The sequence below is a fragment of the Papio anubis genome, chromosome X, assembly GCF_008728515.1.
Source record: "Papio anubis isolate 15944 chromosome X, Panubis1.0, whole genome shotgun sequence".
Lineage (NCBI taxonomy): Eukaryota > Metazoa > Chordata > Mammalia > Primates > Cercopithecidae > Papio > Papio anubis.
The window spans coordinates 101,659,642-101,676,782 of NC_044996.1; the positions used below are offsets into that span (position 1 = coordinate 101,659,642).

Sequence of the window (17,141 nt, forward strand, 5' to 3'; positions counted from 1 at the left end):
TTTAGCTAGATGTACAAGCAGTTTCCTTCCTTTCTCCTATTTGATTCGGTGTTGTGGAATTATGTGCCCTTTTGTCCAGAAGGGATACAAATGAAATTGTATTCCCATGTGTAACATTTGGAAAATAAACATTCTGGTTATCACAGCTTCTCTTTCATTGCATATTTTCCTGTGTTATGTCATGCTTCTGCCAGTGCAAGCCAGAATGTGAAGTATGCCTAGGGGAATATTTCTCAAGTTTTTTCTAAGCAACATTAATCTTAAAAATACTTTGCAAAAACAAGGCATTTGGTGGTCAGATAAATTTTGGAAGTGCTCCGTATTCTATCCCTGTCTTTGATAGTCAAGGTGCCCGTTAACAAATTAGGAGTCCTAGGAAGCCTGGCAATAAAAAAGACTATTGAACACAAACCAGGATTTCCCAGACTTACGACCATGGAAACTATTTTCATATAACACCTGTAAAGATCAGAGTAAGAGATGCTAACGCAGGAGGTGTTTTTAGAGATTTAGGTTCACAAATTATCAAAACTACTCAGGAATAAATAGAAAATTGAATAGACCTATAATAAGAAAAGAGATTGAATTAGTAATTTAAAATATCCCACAGAAACAAACCCAGACACAAATGGCTTTACTGGTAAATTTTACCAAAAGTTTAAAGAAGAATTAATACCAATTCTTTATAAATTCTTCTAGAAAAGTACAGGAGGAGGAAAGATTTCTCAGTTCATCCTGTGAGGTCAGTATTATCCTGAATAACAAAACCAAAGACATCACAAGAAAACTACAAACCAATATCCCTATATAGAGATGCAAAAATCTTCAAGAAAATACTAGCAAACTGAATCTAGCAATATATTAAAATGTTTATACACCATGACTAAGTAGGATTTATTCCAGGAATGCAAGGTTAGTTTAACATACAAAAAATCCAATAATGTAATGCACCACCATATTAATAGGATGAAGGACCAATAGCACATGATCATCTCAACAGACAGAGCAGAAACATTTGACAAAATTTAACGCCCTTTTATGATAAAACCACTAGAAAAACTAAGAATGGAGGAGAACTTCCTCAACCTAATAAAGGGCTTCTACAAAAAACCCACAGCTACCATAATACTCAATGGTAAAAGATTGAAAGCTTTCCTTCTCAAATCAGGAGCAAGACAAAGATATTTACTCTGGCCACTTGTATTTAACATTGTACTAGAGATTTTAGCCAGGGCACTTAGGCAAGAAATCAAAAAAAAAAAGAAGAAAAATTGTATTTGCAGATGATATGATCTTGTATATAGAAAATCCTGATACTGACTAAAACAACTCATGAAACTGTTAAACAAGTTTATCAAGGTTGCAGGATACAAGATCAATATTCAAAAATAAATTTTATTTCTATACAGTAGCAATGAACAGTCTGAAATGAAATTAAGAAAACAACTTCAGAAAATAACTTCACTGAAAATAGCATCAAAAAACAATAAAATACTTAGGAATAAATTTAACCAAAGAAGTGTAAGACTTACATACCTAAAACTACAAAATATCATTGAAATAAATTAAAGATGTAAATAAATGGAGGCATCCTGTGTTCATGGGCTTAATATGGTTAGGGTGATGATATTTCCCAAATTGAACTATGTTTTTAACACAATCTCTTTCAAAATCCTAGCTGACTGTTTTTGCAGAAATTGGGAGACTGATCCTAGAATGTATATGTAAATGCAAGAGACCCATAATAGCCAAAGCAGTTTTAAAAGAGAAGAACAAATTTGAAGGACCCACACTTCCTGATTTCAAAAATTACTATGAAGCTAGTGTGTTAAAACAATGCATACTTGTATAAAAACAATGTGTACTTGTATAAGGATAAACATATTGGTAAATGGAGTAGAACTGTGATTTCAGAAATAAACCCTTACATTTATGGCCAATTGATTTTTGTCAAGGGTAGCAAGGCAACTCAGTGCAAAAAGTAAAGTAAGTTATTTCAACAAATGGTATTGGACAACTGGATATCCACATGCAAAATAATGAAGTTGGACCTCTTCTCACACTATACACAAACATTAACTCATTTTAGACCTAACTACAAGAGCTAAAACTGTAAAACTCCTAGAAGAAAAAATAATAAATCTCTGTGAGTTAGGCAGTGATTTATTTGATGATACTGAAAGCACAAGCAACAGAAGAAAAAATAGATAAATTGGTCTTCATCAAAAAAAGTTTTTGAAGTGTTGTCATTTGTATACCATCAAGAAACTGAAAAGACAATCCATAAAATGGGAGAAAATATTTGCAAATCATATATCTGACAAAAGGACTTGTATTCAGAATACATAAAGAACTCTAACAACTCAATAATAAAAAGACAACCCAATTCAAAAATGGACAAAGGACTTGAATAGATACTTTGCCAAAAAAAGATATGCAGATGATCAATAAGCATCTGAAAAGATATTAGGGAAATGCAAGTCAAAACCACAATGAGATATCACTTCACATCCAACAGGATGGCTGTAATAAAAAAGGCAGACGTTAGTAGGAGTTGTGCAGGATGGGGCGACATTGGAACCCTCATCCATTGCTGCTAGAAGTGTAAAATGGTGCAGCCACTTTGGAAAATAGTTTGGCAGTTCTTCAAAATGCAGTGTGAGAGAAAGAAGAGTGACTACTAATAATTAAGGGCTTCTTCCTGGGGTGAAGAAGATGCTCTAAAATGAGATGTGGTGATGGTTGCGTGCTCTGTGAATATACCAAAGACCATTGAATTGTACACTATAAATGGATGAATTATAGGATATGTGAATGATATGTTAATAAAGCTGTTAACTAGCCTTTTGTCCTCACAGTGTGATATTTTCATCTTTTTTCACACTTCCCGTTTCTCCTGAGTTAATGGCATCTGTGAAAGAGGAAAACTATTTTTTTAAAAAAACTCTGTCATTATCTTTAATTACAAAAAAGCTGCCAGAAGAACTCATTATTGTTTCTATCTTAACTGTTTTGTTTGTAATTTCTGTATATAACTAGAATCCCTTGGAAAAGATGACATAAATTTCTTTTAGAACCCTTCACTGTTGGGGCCAGGCACAGTGGCTCATGCCTATAATCCCAGTACTTTGGGAGGCCAAGACAGGAGGATCACTTGAGCCCAGGAGTGCAAGACCAGCCTGAGCAATAAAGTGAGGCCCCATCTCTACAAGAAAAAATAAACAAATAAAAATACAAAAATTAGCCATGCATAGTGGCACACACCTATAGTCCCAGCTTATTTGGGAGGCTGAGGCTGGAAGATCACTTAAATCTGAGAGTTTGAGGCTGCAGTGAGCTGTGATCACAACGCTACACTCCAGCCTGGGTGACAGAGAAAGATCCTGTCTAAAAACATAAATAAAACCCGTCATTGTTGATGATATATCATCATTTATATCTGAGTGTAATGGTTCTCTTTTTCCAGAGATGGGACTGCACAACTCAGGCGCCCATTGCATTGGTAGCTGTACAAGTCTTGAGACAGAGGCTGAGAATATGAAATATCAGGTCCTAAACAAACACATAGGAATGTGCTGCCAGCCCTTGAAATGATGTGAGAGGTTATAGATAATTTGGTATTCGTAAACATGGAGCAGAGGCATGAAAAATGTAAACCATAAGACTGTGCAAATATAATAACAAATGTGAGGGTGGATAAGTTCCCCAGGGAAATGGGAAAGGGGTGGGCAGAAGGAAAGGAAAAGGCTAAGGATCAGACTCTGGGGGATTCAGTGGATCATAGAAGGAGGGGTCTTGGGGTAGTAGGCTGAGACTTGGGACAACTAGCACTATCTGATGGGGTGGTATCAAATTCAGCCAAGTGCTAATGGGATGGATACATCCCTTCATATCTAGCTAAAAGTGGCTCATTGGTGACCATAGAGAAAAGGGCACCCATGGACTTTTGAGGATACAAGTCAGATTTTAGAAAACAGAAGGATGTGAAGGCAATGGGGGCATCATTTGAGTGGGACTGTTAAAAGAATGCAAAGAGGATGACAAATGAAAAGGATAGATGTCTCCATGTAGGTTATGAAGGCTTTTTGTAGATAGCGTGAAGCTATGTATGTTTGAAGAGAGCTTGGATACCTACATTTGGAAAGAGGAAGATAAGGCTTTTGTTAACTATTAATACAACACAAAACTGCCGTCCTATTTAATGGATCTCTTCTTGGAGATTTTAAAATTTAAAGCATTGTTATAAACTATAGAAAATAAATCATCAAAAGATTCATCTTACAGGCTTTGTCACAAAACAATGGGACTAGAAGGGTCTCAAGGTATTCATATAAGCTGGACAGGCATATTTCTAAATTAATCTGGAAGATAACTCTTTATCTTGAAGATGATTAAAGAAGGCTATTTGGCAGCTTCCCCAGTGACCTATGATACTCTAATAACGCTCACTTCCTGTTGCTTAACTCAAATATAAAAGTACAGAGAGATGAAACTCTCCAATGTGCCAATCAGGAAATGCTATTTTGCTTACTATAAACTTAACTTATCTTATAGAACCAACAATAAAGAATTATGTGGGAGCCATAAACTGCTATCTCCTGGCAATAGTCTTCTGTTATTATGAACATTAGTAGATTGAAGATGTAGTTTCTCAAAGGGACTTAAGTGTTTGGGGGCATGGTTCCAGGGACATTGCGTTCTGTTTGACATAAACAGTTTCTGCTGTATCAAAGACACTGCCCTTTAGAGATTAATGGCCACTTTGGAAAACTAGTAAGCTTTCAGAGTGTAGGTACAAAATGAACTTGACCATTACACTCGATTTTTTTTTCCTTTTATGTTTAAAGAGCAGTAATCATTTGGAAGTATTCCCAGAGCCCCTGCTTCACCCTCTTAGGTCACGAAGGCATTCCTTACTGAGAAGTGGCTTAATATTGAGAAACTGCTGACACCTTGGTGAGAAAACTATAGAATCACATTCTGGAGACTGAGAGGGTCCACACTGTCAGGCAGTTCTCACTCAGCCAAGAGATATCTTCCAGGCACCCGTACTGCACTACTTTAGAGATTCTCACATGCAAAAGTGTTCCCCACACAAGTGCATTTATTTTTAGCAGGTTTGGGTTTTCTGTGAAATGAGAACAGAGAAGCCAGAAACTGATAGGGGTGAAACTAATTGATGAAATCCTTTATCAACAGCAAAGAAGTTTATGTTATGGGCCTTTATGGTCTTGGGGTTTTTTTTTTTTTTTTTTTTTTTAAGACAGAGTCTCGCACTGTCACCTAGGCTGGAATGCAGTGGCATGATATCGGCCCACTGCAGCCTCCGCCTCCAGGGTTCAAGCAATTCTCCTGCCTCAGCCTCCCGAGTAGCTGAGATTAGAGGTGTCCACCACCACACCCGGCTGATTTTCTTTCTTTTTTTTTTGTATTTTTAGTAGAGATGAGTTTTTTTTTTTGTTTGTTTGTTTGTTTGTTTGAGATGGAGTCGTGCTCTGTTGCTCAGGCTGGAGTGCAGTGGCATGATCTCGGCTCACTGCAACCTCTGCCTCCCGGGTTCAAGTGATTCTCCTGCCCCAGCCTCCCAAGTAGTTGGGGTTACAGGCACCCGTCACCACACCTGGCTAATTTTCGTATTTTTTTTTAAGTAGAGACAGGGTTTTGCCATGTTGGTCAGGCTGGTCTCGAACTCCTGACCGCAGGTGATCTGCCTGTCTCGGTCTCTCAAAGTGCTGGGATTACAGGTGTAAGCCACCACCTCTTCTTGTAAAATATTCCGTGGTTCCCATTTCTAAAATGATTGCCAGGCCAGATTTTCCTCTTTCCTTGAACTCTTTTCTTCTCCTGCCACCTCTGTTTATCAAGGCTCAGATCAAGGGGTCTTTGGACCTTGTGTGAAATCATACTCAAGTTGGCATCTTTCTGTGAAGAACTTCATTAGGAATGTGGGACACATTTTGTTGAGTTATATTTATAATACTTTTCTTTATGTTCCCAGACTATTGAGAATATTTATTTATTTATTTATTTGTTTTTAAGACAGAGTCTTGGTCTGTCGCCCAGGCTGGAGTGCAGTGGCGCAATCTCGGCTCACTGCAACCTCCGCCTCCTGGGTTTAAGCAGTTCTCCTGCCGCAGCCTCCCGGGCAATATTTATGTTTTTTAATAACATTTTTTCCCAAAGCAAAGATCAGTTTTGCATTAGACTATTCCTTGACTATACATGCATTTTACAGAGGAAAATGTAGATTTTTCCAGATTTCAGTTAAGGGAGGAATTATAACAAGGACCAGCTGCTCTGAGGCTGCCCCTGAGCTATTACTTACCCTCAGTCCCTCTCTTCTCCATAGCTATTTTTGTTTTCTATGTAAAATACCTTTGCCCATTTCTCTCAGGATATGTATTAGCATTTTCCAAAGTTGTTTATGTTCCCTCAGTGGTTGTCTTCCACCCCTGAAGCGTCTTAAGTCTCCATTTTTACTCCTTAGAAACAGAAAACGTACACGTGGAAGATTTCTAAGTTTCACATTTCAAAGTTCTCTTTCTTTTGGGAAAGAGAAAGTTGAGAAGTTTAAAAATGCCTTTAGAACAAACCTATCTCCACATTCCATCAACTGTACAGGAGGCAGGAAAGTATGTTTTATGAGCAAAGGCTTTGGGAGCAGGAAATTTCCATTCTATGATATACTAGCTACTGCTGCTGGACTTTAGTTTCCTTATTTATAAAATGGAAATATCAATAGTTTTTGCCTTCACAGGATTGGAGTGAGCATTGCGTGAGATAATGCATATAAAGGGCTTTAGCCAGTGTCAGGCATGGAGAAGGATCTCAATAAATGTTAGTGATGATGGTGGTGATGATGATAAAGGATTTGGAGTCTCAAAAAGTTGTATTGCAGTGTTCCAACGTAACATTTTCAGATAAGAAACGAGATCACATATTCTGCCAAGGTTATTTGAATTTGCTATGTGGAAGGGAAAATTACTTCCCTGTCACTTAATGGCCGCCATATATTCTTACTCAGGAGGTGTGCATACACGTGCTTGTGATGTCTTGTGTCCTTGCCCTGATGGTCAGGAGTTTTGTTTTAGCCCTTTAAAAAATCCAATACAGCTCTCAATATTCTGCAGTGCATGCAGTAGACTTTCTACAAGTAAATTATTTAATTAAAAAATCAAATTATCATGCAAATTATACTGGTAGAAAAGATGTGGCCTTATGAATATTTACAAGACATTTATTTTTAAAGTAAAAGAAATTAAATGAGCAAATAAGGCTGTATAAACTACCTATTTCTGGTCTATTTCCTAGGGACTCACCTCACCCTTGCTTTTCTTAGCACTTTGGCTGTTACACAATGAAATGAAGTTAATGGTTTCTAATAATGAAGGAGCCATCTTCATGTTAGAGGTCTTGGTACCAAGCAATAGAAACCAATTCAGGCTAACAAGAGGGAATGTACTGAAAGGAAATGAGAAGACCTACAGAACTGATGTGAGGCTGGAGGACCACACTTGAGAATGAGCAAAGAGCATGAGAGCTCTGGCAAGTTAGGGGCAGGAACCGTAGCCATGGTCTTTGTAGCAGGAAGCATCTGCTCAGCACTTGGCCACGGGGAAAGAAAACCCACAGTCTACTCTCTTCTCTACGTGGGTGACCCACTCCATGGCCAGAGTCCTCTGAGAGGGTGTGACTGGCCAAACTCAGATAACAGGCTCACAGCCAGGCTATACCAGGAGCTTGGGTGTAGAGATTTTTTAAAAAAAATCTAACTTATAATTTTCTGTAATGGGAGCTGGTACCTGGGACCATCCTTCCTACACAGCTATACAGAAAAGAAGAGTGGCAATTTCCCAGAAAGAAACCAGGATACCACCAGGAAAGGGGAATGGATGCTTGGCAGCCCACAGTGGCAAGTGCCTGATATTCCACACTGCTTATAATCTGATTCTTTAATCACGCATAGCGTGTAGTCTAGCTGGTCTTTATTAAGCCTTTGTAGACCTTAAAAAACAGTATGAGATATTCCGCTTTGCTATTCTTGTCCTATATGTGGTCTAAAGACGGTCCTCCACGTCATCATCCTGCTCTCGTCTCAGTGGGACCAGCTTTCTCAAGAGATTAGATGGGAATTCAGGAGTTAAGAATATTGTAGCACCAGCAGTAGATACTAGGATGTGCTACCTTTATTTAGGTATAATTTCCAAATAAATAGAAATAAATGTGAAGCTATTATTTACTGTAAATTAAAACCAGCCAACACAGCAGCATGGAGATTCTGCACATTTTATTAAATTGGGGCCTGTACAGGTATAATGTATTCAGTTCCCGTCAAAGGGAATGTTTCTGACACAGTAGAGGGTCTGGTTACTTTGAAAGTCTTAGGTTGGTTGCTTTTTTGTTGTTTTAGAATACCATTCAAATTTAAGGTATTACTCTTTTTGATTGATTCTGTTTGCTTTTATGTTCTAGGGGAAAACATATCCATTTCGGGGCGCCTTTCCACCAGTATGGAATCCCATTGCATATTTGGATTACAACAATCTGTGGCGGACAATAGATAACATGGGGAAGGAGGTAAAATGTGTGTTCAGTTTGCACATGACCCATTACTGAAATAACAATGGCAACCGTTTAATATCCTTCCATGGTGCAGGGAACATTGCTCCGGACACCAATGCATATCATTTCCAATGTACCCAAACTGCAAAGTTGGCTGTATTTCCACTTGACAAATGGGAAAAATGAGTACCCAGAGATTATGTAATTTACTCAAGACCTCATAGCAGGGAACCAGCATACCAACCCACTCTCTTATACAAATGCCTGTGTGCCTTCAACTCTATGCTACTGAGCATTTATATGACATTTTTGCCAAGTATCTCTACTTACAGTTGTCTGTCTGTCTGTAATGCCATTTTAGATAGTAAAGGAGGGAAGGACTTGCCACCCCAAAGCTTTTTAACTTAGTCTTAGGCTCTGTAATATCAATCTCTCAAACTTGAATTTGGGACATAAAGTAGGTATTAGCTTTCAATAATAATGATGATATTGTCATCATTATAATAATTACATCTAAATTTGTGCATAGACATATATAATATTGTCACTATTATTATTGTTTTGGCAATGGCATTAGGACATAGAATCCAAGGAACTCTACCGCACTCCCTGTCTCTATATAGAATTCCATGCCAATCATACATTTCAACACAGAGACCAAGAGACCCATTTTCAGAGGTTTTCATGAGGCCCTTCCTGCGAAGAGGTGGCAGTTACCATCAAACCTGAGTGGGGACTTCCTTTCTCTACAGATTCCAGCTGATGCACCCTGGGAGGCTAAAAATGCTGCTGAATGGGACAAAATGACCATGAAAGAGCTCATTGACAAAATCTGCTGGACAAAGTAAGTAGACTTTACCATTCAAAATTTACTTTTTATCTTCCCTTCTTGTCTTTTATATCTTGCCTTGAACTGCAGTGCTTTTCTTAACAACTTACAGAAAAAAAGTTAAGAGGAAACCTAGTAATCTTTCAGTCAGTAGCAATGTTGAGGGCACCTCAAAGTAGGTTAGAACAGAAAATGAATCTAAAAATTAACAAAAGTAGGTGAATGAAGTAGAATTTCTTTTAATGAAAGCGTTGTGTGATCTGCAATAAAATCAATAATTGTGTTTTCATATCCTGGAAAGGTTGCCTACAAAAGCAATTTGAAAAGATATTTTTAAAAAATGTGATGCATTTACACCATGGAATACTATGCAGCCATAAAAAAGGATGAAATTATGTCCTTTTCCGGGACATGGATGAAGCTGGAAGCCATCATTCTCAGAAAACTAACACAGGAACAGAAAACCAAACACCACATGTTCTTACTCATAAGTGTGGGAACTGAACATTAAGAAGACATGGATGCGGGGAGGGGAACAACACACACTGAAGCCTGTCAGGGGGTGGGAGGAGGGAGAGCATCAGGATAAATAGCTAATGCATGTGGGTCTTAATACCTAGGTGATGGGTTGACAGGTGCAGCAAACCACCATGGCACACGTTTACCTATCTAATAAACCTGCACATGTACCCCGGAACTTAAAATAAAATAAAATGATAATCCCATATAGATGTAGAATACTAGGAAATGAGAGGAAAGCTAGTCTGTAATAATAAAAATGTTTTCAATTAGACCATGTATTATTAGTTTATGTGGGGCCTACTATGTGAAGACACTATGCCAGGCACTGAGGAATGGGGGCGAACTTCTTAGGAATAGCCCCTACCCTCATGGAGTTTATGTTCTTCTAGCAAGCAAGACTGACCTTGAACACAATTACATAATGCTAGGAGAGTTCCTGTAACAGGGAGAACCTTACATGGTCTGAGGGTAAAGGAAGCATTCTTTGATGAAGCAAGCTTTAACCTGAAACTAAGGAGTTAGTGCATCAACTAAGAAAGAGCCGCAGGGGCAGAGGGGAGTCAGAAAAGGTGAACAGTGTAGGGCAATGGTATCTTCCAGGAATGACACACAGGGACAGGAGAGAGAAAGGAAGAGTGGATGAAGTTGGGGGGATAGTATCTACCAGGAATAAGCCATGGGGCAGGAGAGAGACAGGAAGGGTGGATGGTGTGGTGGAAATGGTACCTTCCAGGAGTGACCCATAGGGTTGACAGTAGTGAGGCAGATGGTATGATCTAAGAATGACACACAGTGTCAAAGGGAGAGAGGGAAGGTTGGACAGTGGTGGTGGGAGGAGGGAATGATAGCTTCCAAAAACTACCCACAAAAGCAAGAAGGGATAAAGGGATAATGGAGCAAGATGGGTGGTGTTTTAGGAATGACCCACAGAAACAAGGGGAGATGGGGACAGGAAGGGTGGATGGCATTGGGGGATTTTATCTTCTGGGAATGAGCCACAGGGATTAGGGGGAGATAGGAAGGAGTGATGGGATAGGGATAGGAAGATAGTATCTTCCAGGTATGATCCACAGGTTCAGAGGGGAGACAAGTATAGTGGATGGTGTTTGCCATGAATGAGCCACCAGGATAGTGGGGGAGACAAAAAAGGTTGATGGTGTGGTGGGATGGTATCTTTTATGAATGACCACAAGGGGCAAAAGGAAGACAGGAAAGGTGGAGGTTGCGGGGATATCATCCACCAACAACCCAGAGGTGTAATGAGGAGACAGGAAGTATAGATGGTATTACCAGGGTATGTCTTCCAGAAATGAGCCACAAAGGCAGGGATGAGATAGGAAGAGTGAATGGTGTGGCCTGGTTGCATCTTCCAGGAATGCCCCCACAGTGTTAGGGAGTGGGGAACAAGGATGGATCCCTGTGGGGGTATGGTATCTTCTAGGAATGGCCCACAGGGTCAAGGGGAAACAGGCAACATTAGATTGTGTGTGTGTGTGTGTGTGTGTGTGTGTGTGTGTGTGTATGTGTGTATGTGTGGTGGGGAAGAATGAAATTTTCCAGCTATTTCTCTGTCTCTGGGGAGAGAAATGGAAGGTTGGTTTGTGTGGATGGAGATGGTATCTTCTAGGAATTACCCAAAAGGTCAAAGGGGAAAACAGAAGGGTGGATGTCTTAGGGGAAGGGGAGTTTTCCAGCAATGACCCGGAAGGATGGTGGGGAGACAGGAAACATAGATGGTGAGGCAAGATGATGTATTCCAGAAATGACCCGTAGGGCAAGGGGTAGATACAAAGGTAGATGGGGTGAGGGAGATCATCTCTTCCAGTTATGACCTACAAGGATAGAGGGAACATAGGTAGTGTAGATCATTTGGCAAAATGGAATTTTCCAGGAATGGTCCACAGGGCAGAGGGTACATAAGACATTTTGGTGGTGTGGCAGGATGGTATCTTCCAGGAATGAGCCACACTGGCAGTGGTTGAGGGGAGAAAGGAAGGGTGGATGGTGAGGGGTCATGGTTTCTTCCAAGAATGACTCATAGGATTGTACAGGAATGACCCAGAGGTGTAGCACAGGGAGAGGAAACATGACCGGGTGTCGCAGGATATACCTTCCGGGAATGGTCCACAGGAGCTAGGGGATGCAGGTAAGGTGGGCTTGTTCAAAGGCATGGTTCTTCCTGGAGTAACCCAAAGGGTCAGGGGTGAGTCAGGAAGGGTGTATATTGGGCCGTGGATAACTTCCAGCAATGACCAAAAGAGGTGGGAGGAGACAGGAAGTGTGGAAGGTGACCAGGATGGTATTTCCAGGAGTGACCCTCAAGAGTTGGGAGAGACAAGTAGGATAGATGATTTGGTGAAGTGTTATCTTCCAGGAATGAACCAAAGGGGCAGAAGAAAACATGGTACATTGTGTTTAGAGAGATGGAATCTTCCAGGAATGAGCTACCCTGGTGGTGTTTGGGGGGAACAAGGAAAGTGTAGGCATAGTATCTTCCAGGATGACCCACAAGGCCAAGGGGGAGAAAGGACAGGGTGGATAGTGTGTTTGTAGGGGGAGGGCATGTTACTTTTCAGATATGTGACACAGGCACTGTGGGAACATAGAGAAGGTTAGATGTTTTGTGGAGGAGGTGGTTTAGAAATGACCCAGAGGGTTTAGAAAGGTGTAGCAAGATGGTATCTTCCAGGAATGAGCCACGTGGTTGGTGGTGGGGGAAGATGGGTGGTATAGAGAGATGGTATCTTCCAGGAATGACCCACAGGGGCAAGGGGGTGACCTGAAGGGTAAAGGTTGTGGAGGGGGATATCTTCCAGTAATCACCCAAAAGGGTAGAGGGAGATAGGAAGTAAAGATAGTGAGGCAGGATGCTATTTTCTAAGAATGGTCTTCAGGATGTGTGGGGTTAAGTAAACAGGAAAGGTGGATGGTGTAGGGAGATGGTATCTTCCAGGAATGAGCCACCGAGGTAGGGGTGAGACAGGTAGGTAGATAGTTTCATGGAATGGTATTTTCCAGGAATGAGCCACAGGGCAGGGGGTAGATATAAAGGATGCATGGTATGGAGGAGATGGTATCTTCCAGGAATGAACTACAAGATTGAGGAAGGAGGGGAATGATGGATGAGCTAGGTGGATGGGATCTGCCAAGATGGCCCACAGGGCCAAAAGAAAGACAAGACAGAGTGGATAATGTAAGGGGGATAGTATCTTCCAGGAATATGACACAGGCAATGCAGGGAGGCAGGAAAGGGTAGCTGTTTTGGTGAGGGAGTGGTATCATCCCTAAATGACCCAGAGCGGTAGAGGGGAGACAGGATAGTTGAATGGCAGGATGGTATCTTCCAGGAATGAGCCACGGTGACAGTGGTGGAAGTGGGAGACACTAAGGGTGTATGTGGATGGTATCTTACACAAATGACCCACAGAAGTCAGGGAAATACGTTTAGGCAAATGGTATCTCCTAGGAATGTACCAAAAGGGTAGTGGTGGGGGGAGATGGGAACGGTGGATATTGGGGGTGATACCATGCAGGAATGAGCCAGAGGGGGTAGTGGGGAGTCAGGAATCATGAATGGTGTGGCAGGATATATTTTCAAGGAATGACCCACATGGGCTAAGGGGACACAGGGAATGTTGGCCTGACTGGGGACATGGTATCTTCCTGGAGTGACTCAAAGGGTTGGGAGGAGATAAGAAAGGTGGATGTTGTGGGGAATACATTCCAACAATGACACAGAAGGATGGGGGGAGACACCAAGTGGGGAAGGTGAGGCAGGACGATATTTTCCAGGTATGACCCACAAGGTTGGGAGAGTAAGAAAGATGAGTGATGGTGGGGGAAATGGTATCTTCCGGGATAACCCTTAGGGGTAAGGGTAAACAGGACAGGGTGGATAGTGTTGAGGGGGTTATATCTTTCAGGAATGTGACTTAGTCTCTGGGGGGAAACAGGGAAGGGTAGTTGTTTTGTGAGGGAGTGATACCAAAATGACCCAGAGGAATAGTAGGGAAATAGGACAGTTGCATGGCGTGTCAGGATGGTATCTTCCAGAAATGAGCCACACTGGCAGTGGTGGAAAGAGACAAGAAAGGTGGATGTTATCATTCAAGATGATATCATTCAAGAATGATCCAGAGGAATAGGGGAGAGACAGGAAGCCCGACTGGTGTGGCAGGGTATGTCTTCTGGGAATGAGCCACCGTGTGGGAGAAGTCAGTCAGCGTAGATGGTTTGGTGGAATGAAATCTTCCAGGAATGACCCACAGGGTCTGGAGATATCTTCCAGCAATGACCTAGAGGGATGGGGGAGACAGGAAATGATGATGGTGTGGCAGGATGGTATCCTCCAGGATTGAGCCACACTGGTGGGGTTGTGGGGGGCATGGTATCTTCCAGGAATGACCCACTGGGATCAGGGGAAGACCGATAGGGTAGATGGTTTGGCAGAATGTTATTTTTACAGGAATGACCCACAGGGCAGAAGATAGATAGGAAGGATGGATACAGTAGAAGAGACGGTGTGTTCCAGTAATGAACTATAGAATTCGGGGAGGGGGGGATTGATGGATGAGGTAGGGAGATGGTATCTTCCAGGATGACCCACAGAGCCAAGGGGGTGACAAGGCAGACTAGGTAATATAAGGGGTATAGTATCTTTCAAGAGTATGAACCGAGCACTGCAAGGAGGCAGGGAAGGGTAGACGTTTTAGGAAGAAGGTGATATCATCACAAAATAACCAAGAGGATAGCAGGAAAGTAGAATGGTTAAATGGTTTGGCAGGATGGTATCGTCCAGAAATGAGCCAAAATGACAGTGGTGGGGGTGGCAGAAGGTATGGGTGGATGGTATCTTCCAAGAATGATTCAAAGAGGCAGGGAGAGACAGGGTACATTTTGTTTAGAGAGATGGTGTCTTCCAGGAATGAGACACCTGGGTAGTGGCAGGGGAAAACAGGAAGGGCGGAAGTGTGGGGGGATGATATCGTCCTGGAATGAGCCAGAGGATTAGTGTTGGGGGGGTTATATCAGGAATGTGACAAAGGCTCTTCGGGGACACAGGGAAGCCTAGATGTTTTAGGGAGGGTGTGGTATCATCCCGAAATGATCAGAGGGGTAGTGGGGAGATACAGTGGTTGCATGGTGTGGCAGGATGGTATCTTCCAGGAATGAGCCACACTGTGGGTGGTGGGGGAGACCATCAGGGGGATGTTGGCTGGCACGGTATCATTGTGGAATGACCCAGAGGGACAGGGCAGAGAGAGGAAGCATGAATGGTGTGGCAGGATATATTTTCCAGGAATGAATCACAGGGGCAGTAGGGAAACATGAAGAGTGGATGGTGAGGTGGGATGGTACCGCCCAGGAATGGTCCACAGGAGCTAGGGGATGGAGAGAACATTGGCTTGTTGGCAGCCATTGTTTTTCGTGTAGTGACCCAAAGAGTTGGGAGTGGTGGGGGAGATAACTTCCATCCACGACCCAGAGGAGAGGGAGGAGACAGGAAGTGTGGAAGATGACCACGATGGTATCTTCCAGGGATGACCCAAAGGGGCAGAGGGACACAGGGTGGATTGTGTTTTGAGAGATGGTGTCTTTCAGGAATGAGCCACCCTGGTGGTGCCTGGGGGGAACACAGGAAGAGATATGTGGAGATGGCATCCTCCTGGATGACCCAAAGGGGAAAGGGGGAGACAAGGCAAGGTGGAAGTGTTGGGGGGTTGTGATAGTATCTTTCAGGAATGTGGTATAGTCACTGTGGGGAAACAGGGAAGGGTAGATGTGGTTATGTCGTCTCAAAATGACCCAGAGGGGTACGGGAAAATAGGAAGGTTGGATGGTGTCACAAGATGGTATCTTTCAGGAATGAGCCACACTTGCAGTAGTGGGGGTGGAGACAGGATGGAAGGTGAATGTGGATGGTATCTTCCTGGAGTGACCCACAGGGGCAGTAGGTAACAGTGGATTGGGTTTAGAGAGATGGTATCTTCCAGCAATCTGCCACAAGGGTGGTTAGAGGTCCGGGGGATGTTGGAAGGGTGGATGGTGTGGCAGGATGGTATCTTCCAGGAATGAGCCCTGGCAGGTGGGTGTTTTGGGGGGATTGTATCTTCCAGGAATGGACCACAGGGGTAGATGGGAGACAGGTAGGGTATGGCAGAATGATATTTTCCAGGCATGACCTACAGGGCAGGGGATAGAGAAGAAGGATGGATGTTGCATTGGAGATGGTATCTTCCAGGAATGAACTATGGAATTGGGGAAGTGGGGGAATGATGGATGAGGTAGGAGAATGGGATCTTCCAGGATGGCCCGGAGATCCCACAGGGAGTCAAGGCAGGGTAAATAATGTAAGAGGGGATAGTATCAGGAATATGACACAGGCACTATAGGGTGACAGGGAAGGGTAGACATTTTGGGGAGGAGGTGGTATCATCCTGAAATGACCCAGAGGGGTAGTGGGGAAACAGAAAGGTTGGATTGTGTGGCAGGATGGTATCTTGCAGGAATGAACCACACTGGTGGTGCTTCAGGGGAACACAGGATGGGGGATGGTATCTAACAGAATGACTGACAGGGAAGAGTGGATAGTTTTGTGTGGGGTATAGTATCTTTCAGGAATGTGACATAGGCACTGCGGGAAGACGGAATGGTAGATGTCTTAGGGAGGGGGTGGTATCATCCAGATGTGACTCAGGAGTAGGGGGAAATAGAAAGGTTGGATGATGTGGCAATATGGTATCTTCCAGGAATGAACCACACAGGTGGTGACTGGGGGAGGCAGGAAAGGGGTGGTGTTGGGAGATGGTGTCTTCCAGGAATGACCCGCAAGAGAATTGGGAGACAGGGTGGATTGGCTTTGGAGACAGCCACAGGTGCAGTGGCTGGGGAGACAAGAAGGGCAGATGGTGTGGAAGGATGGTATCTTCCAGAAACAACCCACAGGGATATGGGGAGACAGGAGTTTAGAGAGATGGTACCTTCCAGGAATGAGCCACATGGGGAGTGGTAGGGAGAGACAGGAAGGATGGATGTTCTGGGGGGTGGTATTTGGGAATGACATAGCTGGGAATGGGGGAGACAGGAAGACAGGAATGCTGTAGCAAGATACATCTTCCAGGAATGAGCCACCAGGGCTTGAGGGGAGACATTATGATTGGATAGTGTTGGTACACGGTATAGTCAAGGAATTAGCCATAGGTTTAGAGGGGAGACAGCAAGAGTAGAT

General features: G+C 42.7%; 1 protein-coding gene across 1 annotated transcript in view; it reads left to right on the forward strand.

The window, feature by feature from the left end:
* LOC100998752 (amine oxidase [flavin-containing] A) overlaps positions 1-17,141 on the forward strand; it is an 85,404-nt gene that overhangs the window by 41,740 nt on the left and 26,523 nt on the right. Inside the window, exons 4-5 of the mRNA XM_003919035.5 lie at positions 8,473-8,577; positions 9,315-9,406. Of these exons, the coding sequence (XP_003919084.2) occupies positions 8,473-8,577; positions 9,315-9,406 (197 nt within the window). The remainder of the gene's footprint in view (positions 1-8,472; positions 8,578-9,314; positions 9,407-17,141) is intronic.